Source organism: Meriones unguiculatus, chromosome 17 (assembly GCF_030254825.1).
Source record: "Meriones unguiculatus strain TT.TT164.6M chromosome 17, Bangor_MerUng_6.1, whole genome shotgun sequence".
In the NCBI taxonomy this organism is placed as follows: Eukaryota; Metazoa; Chordata; class Mammalia; order Rodentia; family Muridae; genus Meriones; species Meriones unguiculatus.
Window position 1 is genome coordinate 32,294,299 of NC_083364.1, and position 21,589 is coordinate 32,315,887.

The 21,589-nt window shown below is 39.2% G+C and overlaps 1 protein-coding gene across 4 annotated transcripts in view; it reads right to left on the bottom strand.

The window, feature by feature from the left end:
• The window catches only part of Fgf12 (fibroblast growth factor 12), a 557,338-nt gene that overhangs the window by 179,931 nt on the left and 355,818 nt on the right, over positions 1–21,589 (bottom strand). For all 4 annotated transcript variants that reach the window (XM_060370164.1, XM_060370163.1, XM_060370165.1 and 1 more), the window contains one exon: positions 16,111–16,214. In XM_060370164.1, the coding sequence (XP_060226147.1) occupies positions 16,111–16,214 (104 nt within the window). The remainder of the gene's footprint in view (positions 1–16,110; positions 16,215–21,589) is intronic.

Below are 21,589 nucleotides of genomic sequence, written 5' to 3' on the forward strand. Positions count from 1 at the left end.
TCCCCATTTATTTGTTTAATGTTGTAGTCTCCCACTACAGTGAAAGTCCTTCTCATTTTACTTTCTATCTAAGGCAGTGGCTCTCAACATTCCTAATTCTGTGACCCTTTCATAGGGTCACCGACATGTTGTGGTGGCCTCAAACATAACATTTTTCCTTGCTACTTCACAACTGTAATTTTGCCAGTTATGTATTGCAATATCAATACAACAGGTGTTCAGGATATCTGATACGCAATCTGATATGCAATCTCGTAGGCTGAGAACCACTAATATAAGATGTGTGTGCATCGTCAAGCATAAATACAAATGACTGGGTGAGTAAGAAGATGTAAAGCTACCCTATCTGGATACTCAGAGTATCAACACCAGTCGAGAATGCCTGCCTAGAGACACGGTTAGATGCTACCCCATGCTGTCTTTCAGTTTCCTCATGACATGCGGAGTGACTCAAGTTGTCTGTCACAGTTCCCAGGGAAAGCCTTTCCCATCTAGTGCAGAATTACTGTTAAGTAGCAATGCTTATTCATCCTTGCCCTAGCTATATATAGTGAGACATTTCAAAGGAAATACCCAGAAGTCTGATAAGAAGATTCAATAGGCAATGCACTTCTATTCAAATTACAGGGAAGCCCTAATCTGTTCGATTCTGAATAAAATTAGAGGTAACCTTTCTTCCCTTATAATCTCTAAAAGATGGTCATAGGTTTGATGACTGATTTTATTTAAATATTATTACAGGTTGCATATATATTACGCATCTTAACGAAAAGACTACATCTAAGCTCTATGTTTCAATCTGCTTGTGCATTTGTCTCTTTTTGTGTCCTAAAATATTACATTTCATACATATTTGGGTGTGAAAAGGTTTAACTTTTCAGGCAGGTACTCGGTATCTAGGGTCTTTTCTTTTGGGTGTGTGTGGAAGGAACCCATGTTCATATAGGTGTACAAATATGTGCAAGCATACATGTGGAGGCAAGAAAACAGTGGCTATCATTCTTGTCACCATCCACCTTGTTCTTGGCGACAGAGTCTCTAACTGGTCTAGAAAAGTGTTTCTGGACCTGTTGATTTTGACTTCTCAGGCAAACCTCCATTATAGAAAATATTTACACTATAATTCATAACAGTAGCAAAATTATAGCTAGGAAGTAACAACCAAAATAATTTTATGGTTGGGGGTCACCACAGTGCGAGGAGCTGCCCACATGGGTTGAGGCAGTAGGAAGGTTGAGAACCGTTGCTCTAGAACTTGCTAAGTTGACTAGACTGACTGTCCAACAAGCCACAGTGACTTGCTTCTGTGTATGTGACTCTGCCATTCTGCCACACAGATCGCCGTCCTTGAGCTTTAACCTATAGGCTCTGAGGGTCAAATTCATGTCCTTGTACTTGTACAACAAACAAGAGAAGCCACTGAATGGTCCCCATCCTCAGTTCCCTTCTTGAGCCCTTTGATAAGCATTAAATATCAATATTTCTCTCAAATTAATGCTGAGTCCTGATCTTCAACATGTTGGTATTTGGAAGGATCCGCTGAGAAGCAGTCACATTATGAGGATAGGGCCCTCGTCACAGAATTAATGTCATTCTAAGAACAAACAGAAAAACGCCTGCTTCCTCCCTCTCCACGTGAGAAATACGCCCATTATTTAAATTACCCAATTATGGCAATTTTGGGATGCTCAAATTCACTCAGAAAACTATGATTTTGATGAAAATGGCAAGGTGTAATGCTTAAAATTAAAAAACAAGACCAGATAAATCAAAACAGGCATTACTCTTGTCTCAGTTCACCAAGAGATGGCCCCATGATACCTGCATCTACAGATCTGTAATTAGAGATCACCTAGACACCTGTGGAGGACTCAGCTTTCTTGGCCACAGTACCACATTAACCTCTATGTCCCTTTCCCCTGCCTAGAATGTATACACATTTCCTGTGATTCAGGAGCCATCTTGTGCCATGAGGAGAAGCCTGACGAACCAGCCAGGGATCCAACATCAATAACTGCTTAGTCCAGAAATTCTGCTTACATCAAAAATCCTTAAGTCTGTGATCTCTTCATGCCACTGTTACAGCCTCTCTTTGGCTGATATCCAAATCCACTTCAGAGCTGATACAGAGAAGTGAATTTAGGAGAGTTAAACTCAGTCACCTGGGATCCCTTCACTGAGGGCTGAGGCTGGAGGACTCAAGCAAGTTGGGAGATCAGTTTGAGCAGAACAATGAGGCTGTGTCTCAAACACAAAAACCAAACCATGGTCCTGGAATGAAAAGCTAGAAAAAGTCAAATTAGGCCCCAAGGTTCTGTGTACATATTGACACCTCAGCCTACCAGCTGACTCACATCTGGAGTCACGGGCTGGACATGTATCAGGCAGGTTCATAACTATTGCCCAAATCCTAATCCAGGACACCTCTGAGAGTTAATTCACTTTTATTAAGTAATTACACAAAGAAATCAGCACAAAGCAGAACCATTTGGAATGAACCAGGGCACACACTTTCCCCGTGGGAGGCTGATGTGTTCTGTGGCCTCAAAATAATAAAGCCTTTCCCAGTTCAGCTGACTGAAATATACACCACTTGTATTTTAATATGTCTAATTAAGTTCCCCATTGCAGTGGCTAGATTGTAATTTAAAGGAAGGAGCATATGGTGAGTGAAAAGAACATCATATTTGTGGCCTCATTCTATTACTGTTCTAATTGGACAACCTATTACACATTTTTTATTTGTTTGTTTGTTTGCTTGCTTGCTTCATTCTTGTTATTTTGCTCAGTGTTGTCTGCTGATATGGTTACAAAAGTGACTTGCCTCCTGCTTCTCTGTTTCAACCTACCTCTTTTCCATTCACATCTCAATTAAAACATCAAAATCTCAGGTGGAAACACACTGGGTTTCCCTTAGCATATCCTAGTAACTTCCTTCTTCTTTTTCTCTCTGATGGTTCTAAAAGCCATGAATGGTAGACTTATTTCATATAATATGCTGCCCTTCAAGTGACATGTATGGAGACATTTAAAAAGACAGATGCCTCCAATGTTAGAAAACTAGATCATGCTGGAAGGAGAAAAAGGAAAAATGATTAAGTTTTGTGTTTCCTGGTACAAGCCCAAGATAAATTCAGAGAGCAAACCTATTAATTTTTAAGGTGGTATGGGAGAAGACTGGCTATGGTTGATGTCTGTTTGCTCTATCTTCATCCCAAACCTTCTGTCCTCTGAACAGTGCAACATTCCAGACACTTGTGGCATTAAAAAGTCCATTCTCTCAGTTCCAAATGCTAGGAGTTTTTGTTTGTCTGTTTGTTTTTGTCATTAATTTTGCTTTCTTAGAATGTTGTACATTAATACTGTATCTAAATCATTTCAACCCCATCTCCCTCCAGAACCTCCCGTGTTCAACTCCTTGTCTCAAATTAATGGCCTCCAATATTAAATTATTATTGTTCTACATATATAAACATGTATATACATACACACATACATGGAAATACAGCCTGCTGAGTCCATTTAGTGTTGCTTGTATGCACATGTATTTAGCACCTAACACTTGGGATTACGTAACCTACCAGGAGGCTTGTCCTTGTTTGGTTTTTAAAGTCAGCTCTTGTTCAGATACAGTCCAGTCTTGAGACTTAAGCTAACTGCCCCTAATTAGATGAGAGCTGTTCTGTAACCAATCACCCAGTGCCCAAGGTAGCTAAAGATATTGGATTAGGTGGTGCAGGTACCATCGCTGTAAGTAAGGATGGGATAGATGCTGCACGAGTGTTACACGCTGATGCCAAAGGACTGACATTCTGAGAGTCGTCTCTGAGGTGAGGTGTCCATTGATGGCATTCATGGGAGTGCAAATCTGAAACCCCAGCTTCCTAGAAGCTGAGGCAGAAGCTCTGTCAATTTCAGGCAAACATGGGTCACAGTAAACTCCAGGCCTTCCCGAACTTCTCTAGAAATGAGACCTTGTCTTGAAATTAAAATAAAACTTTAACAAGTAATATACATTTCTGCACATGTATATACATGTGTGTGCATTACGGCTACTACCATTGGTGTGGTTAATGTGAAATAACTATACCATACACTGCTCTTGAGTAAGAAAGGAAGAGTTAAAAATTTGGTGCAATTTTTAAATCACTCAAGCCCAAATACTCTTTCATACTGTTCTTAGAAACTGTCTTGTTTCTGTTCTTCAATAGAAAACCTCGGTTAAAAACACATATGTTGATTTCTACAGTGCAGGCCATTCTGGAAGTTACAAACTATGAGTATGACCAACATAATTTACTACTGGGCAGTAAAGCACTCGCAGTCTACTCCAAGGTGAACCATTAACTACATTGGAAAGTACACATGGTCACAAGCCAGGAAATTCTTCCAAACTGTTGGGACCAGACAGACATGAGTTATCACAAGCACTAAACTCAATGATGCTCCATCGACTCATTCCAGAAGATTTAAGCCTTCACACAGGAACTGCGGTTTTCCGTGTAAACTATTAACCTGTGTTATATATCATCCCTAACTTCAAAGAACATGCAGTGTAGTAAGGTGTACAAAACATCCTGCCAGGGGAGTGGCACGTATGGTCACTTAACCCAGTGAAAGCAGAACTGATGACTCTTTCTCACAAAAGACAGAATAGCCGATGAGAACGCATATCACCTATTTGCAAGTAGTTAACTGCCAGATTCTCATGTTGGCAGGATTCCATTTTTTCTCTTAGTTTAACATTCCAGTTCAATTAACTAATATATATATATATATATTTAATATATATATATTAACTAATATAATATATATGGAGTAAAAAGAAAATGGGCAAAACAAGTTATTTAAGGGATCAGATGCTGTGACCAAAAATTACTCTAAGATAAAAAGAAATTATTCAAATTTCAAGGAAATCGTAAGTTAATGAGATGAAAAAGAAAATCTGCGTTCATGACCTAAATTATACTGTGAACAATGTAATCATTTAGCAATGTAATAATTTGGCAAGTTTCTGGTTTCTGGCCTTTAACTTTATTTTTCTTTTTAAATTAACTTTATTTTTTCTTTTTAAATTAATTAATTTATGTATTCACTTTACATTCTAATCTTAGCCCCCTCCCTGCTCTCTCCTCTTTGTCCCACCCTCCCTCTCTTTTTCCTCTTCCTTCCCCCATTCTTCAGTTAAGAGGAGAACCCCCCTCCATGCCCAACCCACCCCAGCCTCATTAAGTGGCATTAAGGCTGAGCAAGTCCTCTTCCTCTGTGGCCTGCTGAGGCAGCCCTACCAGGAGGGAGTGATCAGAGAGCAGGCAACTGAAATCATGGCAGAGACAGCTCCCATTCCCCTTACTAGGACACCCACAAGAAGACTCAGCGGCCCATCTGCTACATCTGTGTAGGGGGCTTAGGTCCAGGGTATGCATGATCTTTGGGTGGTGCTTCAGTCTGCACAAGTCCCTCTGGGCCCTGGCTAGTTGGCCCTGTTGGTCTTCTTGTGGAGCTCCTGCCCCCTCCTTGTACTTCTATCCTTCCTCTCACTTTTCCACAAGACTTTAACTTTCTTTATTCAGGTGTCATTACGTTCAAAATTCCAGAATTCGTTTGATATTAATGCCAAAGACCTACCCATTTCTTCCCCGCCGTCACCCTTCGTTTTCTTCTCTTCCCTCCTCTCTCAATATCAGGTTTCCTAAGAGGCCACCCTGAGTATGCCTCTGATTTCAGATGTTTCCATGCTGGAGTAAGCTGATAAGGAACTTAAATTGTGCTGGGAGGGATTGGGAGATGGTTAAGTGGGTAAAATGCTTGGGATGCACCCATGGGGCCCAGAGAGCAGATCTCCAGCACTCATGTAAAAGGCCAAGCACAGTGGTAAATCTCTACTGAGATGAAGGGAAGTGGGTGGATTTCCAGATGTTGTGGCTGTTCTTTACCTTTGCTAGACAGTGTTTCTTTATTACAGAAAGAAAAGCATGGCAACCCAAGCTTTTAAAGATATAACAGATATAACGTTGACAAGACTCAACACAGGAGGCACATGACTAACGAAGTTTGCAGACCCCCCCCCACACACACACATGAGCCAGAGGTTATACAAAGCTGAATTGCAGAACATGGATCATCACAATTAGAAACATGATTACAGAGATAACTGCCAGACAGCAATTAATTATTGCCAGAATTAGGCTGCATGATGTTACCATCAACTATCTTAACAAGGTCTTGGCAGATGTCTTCATCTGGGGACTGCAGTTTTCATCTCCTTGAGAAGTGTTCATCCTTATCACGCTAACTTTGAGCACAAGATAGGATCGACAAGGCATGAAAACAATTAATTCTAACAAAAGAAGAAGCACAGACAAATGTCTTTTCAAAGTCCCAAATAAAGAAACTATTTTGATCGTGGTTAATGTGAAAGTGTTTACTGTATACTAAATGACAGCAAAACTTGGGCATCTGTAATAAGGGAATGCTAAAAATAATTAGAGGCACAAATGAAAGAGCATGTTCCTCTCTGCTACAATGTGTGGGTATAAATGATCCCTGGAAGCTCTCAATGGGCTTCTTTTCCTCTTCCCCAGAGTTCCCCATACCCTGCACCTTCTTTTTAAATAACCCAGAGTCATCTCTAGTCTCTAGGGTGTCTGCTCTCACTGACCGAGGTGTGAAATTCTGAATGTTGTTAAAACTAGTGCATTAACCGAGAGCCTGTCATTTGTTTTACTAATCATTTTTTCTTATTGTCTTTACATAAAGCTTCTCAAAGAACTGTGGGTTTGATAGTAAATCTAAGACAATATGGTAATAAATAGTTCATTGTGAGAGAAAGTAAGAGCAATGCTGATTGTGGAAATGAACATTGAACTAAAGTTGCTTTATCTTAACCTTCCTTGTCACATCATTTTATCCATTTTACCCTTCCTGTTTCCCAGGCAGACCTTCTGTCACTCAGCAGTAAAAAATGTGAGAGTTATTACAAAGATATGATGAGATAATTTATATGAAAGGATAGTGGACATACAAAGCAGTTAACAATGTAAAGGTGTCATTACATATAAACCCAAGGACAAAATAGCATCAGGAAAATCTTACGGGTTTCACTTCAGACCTAGATATAGATCCTAGTCCTGTCACTAGGATCTGCTAATTTAGGTCAATTACCTACCTGAGCCACCGTTCATCAATAGCTAATAATTTCTGCCCCCTCTCCCAGCATTGTTTTGAAACATGAATACAAATCTAAAAGCATTTTTCAAAGCAGCAACCAACAAAACTTGTAATTATACTTATAAAACGATTGTTAATAACGCAATAGCTGCCCTTAGAGCTGCTGTCATAACTTACTAACACTAGGACACAGACAGACTTGAAGAAGGGAATATAGCACTGCTATAGACTCATATACAATTGCTACAGATTAAGACAGCATTAAGTAAAAAATAGTGTGCATGTCATTTTAACTGATCTCTCAGTTAAATAAAACTAGCATCAGTTTATAAACTAACTAATCTATATTTTGAAGATAACTATTTAAAGTTTATAAAATAAGCAATGATTACAATAAAAAATAGAGCTTTCCCAAACATATTAATCATTGTTAATCAATGAAATATCAGTGACATGTGTGCTAAGTACATCAAACTTCATTAAAATGCAAATTACTCAAATTGCTTTTTAAGTATAATTTTTCCAGATGCAAATGTCAATGCTTCCAAGTTATCCAAATCATTCACTTGTGTTTTTACTTTCCAAATGCTGGCATGCCAGAGGATCTGCTCCAAACTTTCCTTTTCTACTGTTTCCTTCTTCCAAGCTGTGGCAAAAAAAAAAAAAAAACAGTAGGAAAGAAGATGGGATGGACACATCAGCTCACTGATTCTAGAGATGGGCTACTGGAAGGACTGTGAAAATTACAGATTCAGAACCGTAAAGGCAAGTGAGTTTGTGGGGATGGAACCAACGTAATATGTTATAGTATCCATTTCTGTTGGGTGGTTGTACAGCTCATTAGGAATTTAACCTAACTCAATAATACCAGAAGGCAATCTATGTGTGTGAAGGACTTATTCAGACAGGGAATGACAACTATAATTCAGGTGGAGACTTTGGGTCATTCTTTCATAGATGGAGAGCCACCTGGGCAACCTACCACTGGATCCCCAGTGAAGTGTCTTCACACAGAGCCTCAGAAGAGTTTGTTGTCCTGACCAGGAATTGAACTCAAGACCTCATGCTGCTTGACAAGCCTCTATGCCTCAGCTATATGCTTAGTTCTAACCTGGCCTACTTAACTTGTGTCTCTTCTCTGTGATAACCCAGAACCGTAACAATACATTTACAGGAGTTCTGTTTGTTTCTAGTAAATTGTCAAGCAAGAGAATATTTTTGGGAATCTCCCGAACTTTGCTTGGCATCAAAAGTGCAGGAGGTCTTGGGCACTGGGGCCTCCAACTTTCCAACTGGATCAAAGTCCTTACAACAGTTACAAAAATAAGGATATCCTTTATAAACATAAGGCGCTTTCATTCACTCGTGCCTTTGTATGGTCAGAGTTTCACACTCAAGTATGTGGCATGCGAGATAGCACCAGATCTGTGTACGCTGGATAAATCTGAGTCACTGAGGTTGAAGTAAAGCCTAAGACAGCATTGCCCAAAAGTCACCAAGACTTTCCCCAATGAAACTTTAGTTAATTATCCTATTATTTGTAAGAAATTTTCCCATAATGCTTACAATAGGCAACTAAACTCAGCAAGTTTTTAGTGAAGAACTTCCTATTCAAGAGAATATCCTCATGGTAGTGATTGGGGAAAAAAAAATGTCTGTCCTGGGCATCAAAGATTAATTCAAAGTGTACTCACCAGCAAAACAGAAGCTGATTGCTAGCATCTTAATGAGAAAAAGGCACTTTATTTCATGTTCAATGGTGATTTCTAATGGACATATCAGTTGACTCTAGAGCTGGGCTACTGGAAAGATTGTGAATATCACAGATTCAGAACAGAAAAAGGCTAATACAATAGTGTCAGCAATCCTTGAGTACCTACTACAAATATCAATCTACACGGTGATTAATGAAATCACCATATCACCAATTTCCTAGCTGCAATATGAAAACTATCTAGATTTATATTATATTCTTGATGATATTACTCTGTAGTTTGGTCATGTATAGAAGCTTCAATTCAAATTATTTAAGTATAAAAAAATGGTAGTGTGAATAAATTTATAGAGAGGGTAGACTTTAAGCTCAGCTGTCTGTGCATATGATGAAAATAGTCTCTTCTTCCCTTGACTTTCACTTAAATATAACCATTTAAGAAACTTTAGATGGCCTTATAGACTTTTTCAAAACATATAAAACTAAAAGAAAATAAAGCACATAAATAAATAGATTAAACTTCAAAGAAGAACAGTCAAAACCAGAAAAAAATAGATTATAGATGCTTAATGTATATGTATATAATGAATTTATATATATAATGAAAATTTTGCATAAAATGTCTTCTTCAGCCAGTTTTTTCATAGGGAGTGAAAGCGCTTTCGTTTTCTCTACTTGAAAGTGTTTTTCAATTTTGTTAAAACTATTTTAAACTCACTTTCAAAAGGTACAGTGAGCTTAAATTTAATCAAAGAAGTTAAAAACTTACACACTTAAAAAACTTGTTGCTATAAAAAATGTCAGGAGATACAAATGAATAAATAGCCATATCAAGTTCACATGACAGACTAAATTAATATTGTTTAAATGTCCAAATTACCTAAAATAACCTATATATTCAATATCATTTGTAATCAAATCTCAATGTCCTTTTTTGTAGACTAAGAAAATTCATATTAGAATAAAGGACCTGGAAGAAACAAGAGCCCTACAAGAAAACCAACAGAGCCAACTAACTTAGGCCCAAGGGAGCTCAGAGCTCAGAGCTTCAGAGGCTGAAGAACATGCATGGACTTGACTTAGGCCCCCTACACATACGTAGTGTAGTCACTGAACAGCTTGGTCTTCAAGTAGGTTCCCTAGTAAGGGGAGAGGAAACCGTCTCTGACACGGATTCTGTTACCTACTTTTTGATCACTTCCACCTGAGAGGCTGCCTCTCCAGGCCACAGGGGAAGAAAATGTGTTCATTCCTGATGAGATTTGATGTGCTGATGTGGCCTGGTGGGAGGACAAGGGACTCCCTTTATCTGAGGAATAGGGAATTGGGAATAGGGGAGGGGGGGAGGCCAGGAGGGGAGGAGTGAGGAGACTAAAATCAGGTTGTAAAGTAAATAGACAGAAAGATAAATGAAAGTCAAAACAAACTGCAAAGCAAATAAAGCAATTATCCTGATAATTTCTGACCTTAAAACATACATAAATCTACAGTAATTCGACAGTATAATCCTGGCACGAGTACAGACACATTTTTCAATGCACGGTACAAGAAAAACTTTATAGCTGTATGCAAAAGAATGAAAAAGGCACTTTAAACATCTTTTTTAATATTCACTCAAAATAGATTAAATACTTAAGTGTGAGAGCTGAAATTAAACCTTCTAGAAGAAAACTAGAGTCAAAGCTTCATGGGAATGATTTTGTGAATATGACACCAAGAGTAAAGAAAGAGAACAAAAGGAAAAAGCTTTGGGAACTCCATGAATGAAAAGTTCTGTACAACAATAAAGTAAAAAGACCACCTGTAAAGAGAAAAAAATTTCAAGTAGAATCTGATAAAGAGTAAATATCCACCATCTATTAGCAAGGTCCATCTTAGCAACAAACACATACAACAAGCAAGCAAACAAAAACCAGCCAAAGAAATTAAAAAAATTAAACTCCCAGAGGCTGCGCAGAAGACGTCTTAAGAGACATATGGAATGCCAGCAAACTTTGCATCGCTGAAACTCAAAACTTGACACAAACGATACTTGTGTACATCTCTATGTGGTAGGATGACCAAAGTCAAAGGAAAAATAAATTATTTCAGAATATGTCAAGGGTTGGTTGGGAAAGAGGCATTTGAACAATTGTTCACTGTTGGTAGCAGTGAAAAACAGGGCTGAAGCATGGGCGACGGTATGGGGCTCTGCAACAGAATTAAAACAGAGTTAGGTGGCCTAGTCACTTTATCTCTGGACATATATCCAGAGAAGTGAAAAGACTTTTGAAGACGTATTTGTATATTCGTGTTCACTGCATCATTAATCCCATTACCTATAAGTAGAAGGAACTTCAATGCTTTTCAATAGACAAAAAAGATACGCATCATGGAATTTTTACTAAGTTTTTAGGACAAAAGTAATCCTATTGCATGGTATAACATGGATGAAACTGAGAACATTTTGCTTAGTGAAATAAGTCATGGGAAGGAGAAAAGGGGAAATGTTTTTTAATGGGCATGTGTATTTAGTTCTTGCAATTGAAAGAGTTTTGGAAATCTGTTGCCCAAAGTATAGACATGATTAACAGTAAAGTGCATGCAAAAATATTAAGATGGAAAATTGCTTTATGTACTTTCGGCCAAAAATGAAAAATGAAAGAGAGGGAGAGAGAGAAAGAGAGAATCAGAGACAGAGACAGAGATTGATTCATTGCCTGCTCACAGTACCATGTACCCTCTCTTTCCAAATAGAGGTCAAGGACAAGTACAATACAAAACTCATGGCCTAATCATTACTGCCAGAATCAGCATTGTCAAAGCAAGAACACGTTTTCCATGAAATAGAAATGGTACCATACCAGCTGCAGCTTCATGCCTGCCTTGCTTTGGGTCATGAAGAAAGCCATTTATTAGGAGTAGAGTACTCGCAAGTTAGCTGACTTAACTAAAATTCTTCCTAGCAAAGCGAGGAGTAGAGCCTGGGTAGTTGCTAATGCAGTGAGCTGCATTGGGGTATCCTGCAATGAAAATGATGTCCCTACATTCAAGCACAGTGCAGTCCATTACAACAAGAGAGACTAGATAAGCCCATACCTCACACCTGGCTCCTGCACTCACCCCATTGTTACCCTAGGATAACAACTTGGAAATGCCTTAAGACTACTCTAAACTAGGGATATGGATAAAAGTTGCCAAAAAGATGCTAGGACACAGCAAGAGACGTCACAGGTAGAACTGTCAGAAAAGAGAGAGGTGAGCATGCTCCAAAGCTGAAACCCTGATAAAGAGTTAATGCTAAAGTCTAACCTGAATGTGATTATAAAATGGTACTTGAGAATTAATGCTTAATATATGAATTCATAACTATGGAAAACACTGGCCAATTATGTTAGAAACGCTTGGAGAGATAAGCTAATAACTTTCGGTAAAAAGTGAAAAAAGCAATACAATAAAAAAAACAGAGGAAGAAATAAATCAAGAGTGGGAGGGTACTAATAGAAGCCATTCAACATCCAGAAATGAAAAACACCATGACTGAAATCACAAAACAGCATAAAATTTGAACACAATGAGTATGAATGCTTTTAACTTACATCATAGAAATAGCACAAAAGACTGGAATGCATGATTGATAGATGAAATGGATATGGGATACAAGTTATTTTTTTTTAGAATTTAAGAATTATAACTTTTTGAATTATAAGTTCATTACAAGTTTCTAACAGGTAAAGACCGTTTAGAAACAGGAAATATAAAGTGAAAATATTTTTTAGGTTTCCATAGAGATTACCTAAAAGGAAATAATAAATTGACAACAAATTCCTACATTCAACAACAGATGCCAGAAACCAGTGGAATATCACCTCATGGATGCTAAGGGAAATGCTAGTCCAGTGAGCCACTCACAAGTACCTGGACTGCAATCAAAGGGAGAAATGGAAGGATACACAGGCATGGATTCACAAGGCAGGAAATTACCAATTACACAGAGATCCTCACACAAAACCTAAAAATTCACTTAAGTAGATCCCCACACAGAGAATAATAAAATGTGTTGTTTAGGGAAACAGTAAACAAGGCAAGATTAAATTTGGCACACACACACACATACACACACACAAACACTATTCGCAGAGATTATTTTCAAAGATTGGAAAAATGCGAACATTATCCACAAATAATTTATTTTAAAGTGGAGTTCATCATATTGGTAAAATGGAAAATGTCCCACAGCTCATGAGCTGTTTAGAAGTCAGAAACACAAAAATACTTATCAATGTATGGAATCATGTAGAAAGATAGATGATAGATAGATAGATGTAAACTGAAAACTAGAGGAAATCATTAAAGGAACAGAAATGCAGCTTGAGTTTAGAGGGATCAACGGACAACTAGAAAATTTCAGTAATGCCAGAGAGTTTAAAAAGATGTAAAGCAAAATAGGTTTCAGCATGAAAAATGCAATGATTGAAAACCAAGTCCAGATGCATCAAAAAACTACGTCAGATAAATCTATCGCTATATTTATGTAGCTATATCCATATAGGTTTAGATAGACATGGATATGCAGATGGTTTAGATTGATGATATAGATACAGCTCATCTAGATATACATATATGTATACTAAACATATATATGTATACATAGAGATAAATTCGTTCTCCTGGATTTTCAGAATAGACATTAACTCCTTCTAGCTCCAGGCTCCAGCAATCAGCCCACCTTCACTATTACTCTTCCTTCCAGCTTCCCAATGAATGAAGAGAACTCAAAGTGAACAAGGGATATCTCCAGCTTAAATCTGAACAGAAACCGGAAACGGGCAGTATGGACAGGATACCACCCCCGAGTTCCTCTTGGACTCAGCTTCTCCCTCCACATGTCTGTTGATGGCCTCACTGATGTGCACTACTGCGCTGGCCACAAGAACTAGCTGCTTTTCAAATAACCTCGAGCCTTAGTACATGGCAAATCCACAGGAAAGCTGAGGTCAACAACTGCCTTTGAACTCAGCACAAGGCCCCTGCCCCCTCCCCCCATCTCCTATTGCAGCACACCAGATAGAGGAAGTGCACAGAGTGTGATGAGACCGTACACTCTGATGTTGGTCCCTTTAGTCCCATTATAGACTGTTTAAAGCCGGCGTTATAAAAACCCTATCAGTCTGGGCCAGAGACAGGGGAGGGTTTGAGAGGAGAGAACCAGATGGCCTATGCTTGCAGTGATCTACTTAGCATTCTAGGCTACTTGCCTCTGCTATCCTAGCAAAGAAAACACCATGATTCTATAAGCAACAGACCAAAACCATCTTACTTAGCAAAGTATGTAACTCAGTAAGTGGTTGTTGGCTTCACACGGGGGTTGGGTCTGTTTCAGAATTCTGACTGCAATTAAAACTGTAAGTTTCCTTAAGCTGCCTCCTTCTACAGACCCTGAACCCATTCACTTAGCCTCACTTCTAAAATAAGAGGCATAGAAAGAATAGGACTCTGAAAAATCTGCAGAGGATGAACCTGTATGCCCCTCTTCTCTAACCACTCTATACATAAACCTCTGGCCAATGACAGTCAACTCTAGTTCAGTGACATAAGCCTAGGAGCTTCTGTGGCCTTGCACCCTGAACATTTACATTCAGTGATGCCTCATTTAGTCTTTAACACAATCCCCAGGTCTACTCCGCATTTTAGTTTTCATCCCAGTCAAGGTTGCTCTTGTTTAGTTAACTAGAATTATGCTTGTTTTGATTTTTCTATTTTTAATGAATTTGTGAGGGGTTAGGGCTATGGCTTAAACTAGCCTAGCATGTGCTGGTCCCTAGGCCAATCTCTGGTGCTGAAAACAAAACAAAACAAAAAACAAAAAAAAAAAAAAAAAACAAAAAAAAAAAAAAAGAAAAGAAAAGAAAAAAAATTTAAAAGAGCTTTCTGATAACTTTACATGAAGGGCTGTTAATGTATTTACCACAATGAATGGGAAGAAAAATGAATGCTTGTTACTATGGCTTAAGATGTTTCTATCGTCAATTATTATTTTGATCATCAACGTGAAAATGTGCACACATGTCTAGCATATAAAAGTGGGTATTTAGATCTGAATGCGCTGCAAAGTAGACCATCACCTTTAATCTTTTAAAATTATCTGTGTTTTAACCAACACAGCAATTACACGTATACAAGGACCAGTGTGACATAGCAATAAAGTCAAACAGCATGTGAAATATGAGCGTAACTGGCCTATCTGTTACCATATTTACCATAGGTTGCTGGGAACATTCATACAATAGAAGCTTTAATATACTATGATGTCTGATGAATTTCTAATAAGCATGTATAATTAGCTCCTCATTTAATAGTTATTTTGAAGTCTACTGTCATGATTCAGTGTTCAGCCCACAGCTGAGAAACACAGGTGGACTCTCTAGACAGTCCGACAATGACAGAGATCACAGGTTGAGTACAAATCTTTAGCTGTGATTTTTCAAGGGACGTTGGTCTTCCATATGAATCACAAACAGGCATTTCCCATATGAGAAAACAAATTCAGAAAAGCTACTTTTTTTTTTCAGTGCACGAATTTCAGATTTTGAGAAAGAACAACCAGGATAGTATTAACTTAAAACTGTGTCTTAGATACTTAAAAACATGTCAGTGCTCACAGGATAGCCACTGGCACTACACAACTTTCACTTGTAAATTTGAAGAGATATTATACAAGGGAGTGACCAACACCAGCCCTTTAAAGATCCAGAAATTAAGATAAAGTGAAAAAGTATACACACATACACGCACACACACACTATAAATATATGCATAATACATGCATGACCCTAATCCCGAGCTCATTCTACCAATTCCCACTGTCTTTAAATTAGATAATTCTTTCAATTAGAAAATACAACATCATATTCGGCACTTCGCTGACCTATTAAGCACAAACAAAAGCGCAGTCTATGAAAATACTTTCTCTACAGTTGTATAAAGCGGGCCCTCTCTAAGTCATCTGCTATCCTTGAAGAGTGGTTGACAAGGGAAAGAAAAAGCATTCCACTTCTTGAAGGAAACAGAAGGGTAAATTCCAAACTGTACTCTCCAGAAGCTGAAACTCAATGTAAGAACATACAACAAGGAAAGTAACTGGCATGACCTTTAACATCCAAATAGTAAAATCCTTAAAATAGCGTACACACACACACACACACACACACACACACACACACACACACACAGAGTGAACTACTTACTGAGCTGTAGAGATAGCCTTCTCCGTTCATGGCCACGTAGAGGCTGGCTTTCACTCCTTGGATGGCCACCACACGCAGTCCCACAGGAATTAGATTGAAGAGGGCTAGAAGCAAAAAAGAAAAAAGAAAGAAAGAAAAGAAAAGAAAGAAGGAAGGAAAAAGATTAGTAACTGTGTAAATAAATCATCTTGCTTTTTACAATGTTCTTTGAATTTTCCGTGTCAAAATCTATTTATTGGAAATGTTATGGAGAAAGGGTGGAAAGGGAGAGGGGAGGGAGGGAGTAAGGGAGGGAGGGAGACAGAATTAAAACAACAAGGGGAACTACACTGCCTCAGTTAATCTCTGCAAGGCCACTAATTAGTCATAAAAACTCCAGTAAGTTCTGAGACTCAATTGGAACAAAAATCCAAGGTAAGAAGGACTGTAAGGGTCTACCTGGATCTGTATGTCTAGAACTTATTTCTAAAAAAAAAAAAAAATCAACTGCAACCATAATCTCTCAGTAGTAGAAAACAGCCAATATTCCTAAAATGCAGTAAAACACCACAGAACCTATTTCGGTCTTCTTGCTGTGATCCTGCAAAGATGTTGAACACAACATTAGACACAGTCATAGACTGACAGGAAGCAACAGTGGGGAGAGCATGTCTCTTGATACTCTGAATCTTTGCACGTAAATGAGGATACCTTGATAGCCAACAAGGTGGTTTGAATGACAGTGGCCCCCATAAGCTTCTCTATTTATATGCTATGCTGGTCTCTACTAGGTGGACTGACTGTTTGGGGGAGGGTTAGGAGGTGTGACCTTATTGGAGGAGGAGAAGTGTGTCACTGGGGATAAAGACCATGATGGGCCCAGCTTCACTCACTCTGCCTCTTGCAGGTAAGTTCTCAGGGAAGGCACAGTGCCATGTCTATCAGCTTGCTGCTCTGCTCCCTCCCCACCATCTGAAACTATGAATGAGATTCCAATTAAATGCTGTTCTTTCATAAAGTGCCTTGGCCTTGGTGTCTCTTCACAGGCATAGGATGGTAACTGAAACAAGCGAACAGGTGATTCATAGATAGTTTGAGTGACAACAGATATAAGTCATAGCTAAAGAAAAATATACTATATAAAACATTACAAATTAAGGTGGCAAGTTGATTTAAACAACGTAAAATCAAGCCGGAATAATGTGGTCTGTATGTGTTCACGTTGCCTGGAGCTCAAAATATTAAGCCAATGTGTCCACTCGCAGAAAAACAAATGTATGCCCCAGAAAAGACAAAGACTACATCCTGTGCACCTTCTAGCAATGCCTTGTTATGAAGCATATGTCATAGCCCTAGTTCCAGCAGCTTTTGAGGTTACAGAATGAGCATAGGCAGAAAATACAACCCTGAACATATCTGTGTCACACACAGGAGAAAAGCAATCACCTCATTAGACTTTGTAGGCGCCATTGCAGAGAGGCCTTGAACACCTCATCACTACATCTGTAAGAGAGAAGCTCTTGCAGCCCTCTTTAACAGACTGACCAGTAGTCCGTATCTTCCATGCAGATAAAATTCCCTCAGTTCACCCATAAATGGACTCAGTTGCTTCCACCTGGCTTCTGTCAACTTGAGACAGAAAGCTATCTAGATACACAACACAAACACAAGCATATAATGTGTTTGGATTTTAGTCCAACTGTTCAGTTGAGACTTGCAGAAGATGGAGCCCTAGACTTCAGGTTTTGTGGATCAGGACGGGATTGATTCCTAGCTGCTAACACTGGCTAAGTGTCTCTACCTTTCTGAACCTGATTTCTCACTTGTCATGGAAGCTTAAACTATGTTGTAATAGTTGCTTAAGGATTACTTGTTGATTCTATTTAGAGCTGAGCTAAGTTAGTCCTTCCTATAGGCTTACCATTTATCCTATACAGTATAAATTGTGAAATAAATATAAGACAGTCTACTTAATCAGACAAACCTTACCTATGTTTATTAGGTTACATATGGAGTGACCTAATATAGTATACAATTTATTTATATAATTAAATGTAACATCTGCTTCTCTATGTATAGTTTGTATGTTGGGGAAGTTCAAGAGAAAATTTTTAAAGAGGCCTGTGGCCTGAGGAATACGGAAAATGTTCCCCACAGAGCACAAAACTGCAGCTAACACTTAGGAAAGGAGAAGAAGGTTAGATTCGTTCTTGGGAGAAAGGAGAAAGCACAGCATGTGAATGAACAAGGATGCTCCTAATCATAGAAATTTAGATTTTACAAAATGGACGTGAGGAGCACGACACATGAAGACTAGAGCAGCATCACACAGATTAAAAGACAAAGAGTATTGAAGGTAGATGTTTCTAGATAAGCCACTCAGAGTCACACGGCTTTTATATCCAAGTACCCTCCATGTGTCTTTCTTTTTCTACCTGTAAGACAAGCATAACAACGTACTTCATAAAACTATATGAAGAAGAAGGAGGAGGAGAAAAAGAAGAAGGAGGGGGAGCAGGAGAAAGCACTATGCTCTTAAAGGTATTTCATAAAAAGTTATTTAACATTAACAGTAATCGACATTCCTTTTTATGTATGTGGGTTTACACATGCCACAGGACCCCACCCTCAGGTGTCTGCGATCATCTTCCACCTTATTTTGAGGCAGGGTCTCTGGGTTGTCCCCAGCTATGTTTGCTACTCTATCTGGCCTGAGAGCTTACAAGTATTTTATATCAATCTCCCATCTCATCACGGAGCTATGGGATTACCTACACCTTACCATATCCAACTGTACATACAGGCTCTGGGGATGCAAACTCAGGTCATCACATTTGTAATCCACGCACTTTACTCACTGAGAAATATCTCTAGATCAGTATTTAATAATTCTAAATAACAAGCTATGATGTGACATATGTAAAAAAAATCAACATATTTCCTTAGTTGTTTTTTTTTAGTTTATACTCAGCTACTTGCTTAATACTTCAGAAGATAATATTTTATAGCTATGCATTTTTAAGATGCTTATAAACTTCTCAACTGTACTTGATCCTACTTCATAAATCCCATGAAGAATTTCTGGCAGAATGAGTATTGCATCAATTTTTATGACAAATTCAGAGAGGCAAGTGATGTTAAAGTTACTCAGGGAGAAAGAAAGAAAGAAAGAAAGAAAGAAAGAAAGAAAGAAAGAAAGAAAGAAAGAAAGAAGGAAGGAAGGAAGGAAGGAAGGAAGGAAGGAAGGAAGGAAGGAAGGAAGGAAGGAAGGAAGGAAGGAAAGAAGGAAAGATTACTAACAAAGTTATCTGTCTATAAAAATTGTATTTCTTCTTTGTATGATTTTAACTTTAATTTCAAAAGATATCTGTTCTTTTGTATCATTTTTTACAATTTATTCAATTTGTATCCTGGCTGGGCCTCCCTCCCTCATCACCTCCCAATTCCACCCTCCCTCCCTCTTCTCCTCCTATGCCCCACCCGAGGTCCACTGATAGGGAATGTCCTGCTCCTCTTCTATCTGACCCTGGCCTATCAAGATATCTGTTCTTAACTTGTCACAGGCAAATATAGATCTTGGCTGATTTTCCTACACATGCTATGGTTAGCAATACCTTTACAAATGCTATTTGACACAGACGGGACTTCATATATTGAAACACCCCTCCTGAAGACAACTTCCCGTCACTGCCTCTTCTCAGGTATGAGCAAAGGCGACTCCCAAGGGAGTGATAGCAGATGCAATGAAGAGTCGGAGGTCCTGAGAGTGGGACTGTGGCGGCTGTGCAGCACTCGATTACTAAACCTTGCTTGGAGGAGAGAACCTGGCCCTTATTGTTTAAGTCTGCACAATGAGAAACCTTCCCTAGGCTTGACAGAGAATGTTACTGAAAGCAGCATGAGTGTGCAAAGTACAGATTTAACGCAAGGTACGTATGCACTGTAAATAAAAGCATCTACTAGAAGATATCAAATTAAATGGTTCTTGTGAGAAAGAACAAAGGAGGAAAAAAAAATCTGAGAATAATGGTGACGACCCCCCATCCCACTAATAAGAGAATTCTCTGTCTGATGTTGGGAGGATGGCTGATCAAGCTGAAGTGGATGAGAAAAGCCATTCTAAGCAATCCCTCTGCAAGGAGCTTAAGGAATGCACAAATACCAGTGAGTAACTAACACAGATGGAGAACATCCTCCATCAACCACAGGTGATAATGGATTTCAAGTGGAATGCTTCCAGAGCCATAGCCCTTGCCCCAGAGATTCAGGAAACAACTTTAAATAAGACTTTCCAGTGTTAACTAAAATTCTACTCATCTGAGCTCAGGGGTCCTGTCTCAGCAGTTAAGTAGCACGTTTGCAGTACTCAGGAGTTATCCTCCTGACAGCCACATCAGATTATCCAAATCCTCCTGCTAACTCCAGCTCGGAGGACTCAAGAGCACCTACCTGCACACAAGTGTGCACACACACTCACCTGCATGCACTCGGACAAAATCGGTTCTCTCAGGAAAGATCTTTGTCTTGCCTCCCACCCAAAGTCTCAAAAAAGTGGTAAGAGCCTCATGTAGAGAGCATTCTTGTTCACAGAAGCCCTTCACCCTAGGTGAGAATTTCTACTGAGTGTGATCGTCATCCTTAAGGTCCCCCGTAGAGAGGCTACTGTACTCCGCCCCATGCGTGAGATCTGTAGCATCTCCTCATGCCGTTTCCTTGCTACTGTTTCCTCCGTCCCATTCTCTTACAACCTGACACCAGCCTGCATTTACCACTTATCACCTGGCACCCACTCCATCCACGACGACTAGCAGAATACAGCATTGGCCATTTCCTAACTTCCTCTTGGCTTTTAGCTAGAATTCGTTTTGTCCTATTTTGTCTTCTGTCTCTTCCTGGAAAGACTGTCTTCCCACTTAAAAATGCAAATAATTGTTTTTATCAGACTTTAAAGATTTGTATGTGTTCACTTTGTATCCTGGCTGTGGCCCCCTCCTTCATCTCCTTCAAGTTCAACCCTCCCTCTTCTCCTTTATGCTCCTCCCCCAGTCCACTGATAGGGGAGGTCCTCCTCCCTTTCCATCTGACCCTTGCCTACCAGGTCTCATTAGGACTGGCTGTATTGTCTTCTTTTGTGGCCTGGCAAGGCTGCACCCCCCCCCCAAGGGGAGGTGATCAAACAGCTGGCCACTAAGTTCATGTCAGAGACAGTCCCTGCTGCCCTTACTAGGGAACGCACATTGAGACTGAGCTGTCTATGGGCTACATCTGAGCAAGAGGTCTAAGTCTTCTCCATGCATGGTCCTTGGTTGGAGCATCGGTCTCTGCAGGTCCCCTGGGCCCAGATTTTTTGGCTATGTTGGCCTCCCGTGGAGCTCCTGTCCCCTCCAGGTGTGTGTGTGTGTGTGTGTGTGTGTGTGTGTGTGTGTGTGTGAATGTCTGTGATCTGGTGAATATACATCATGAGTGTGTAAGTATTCATCAGGGCCCTAAAGAAGACTGT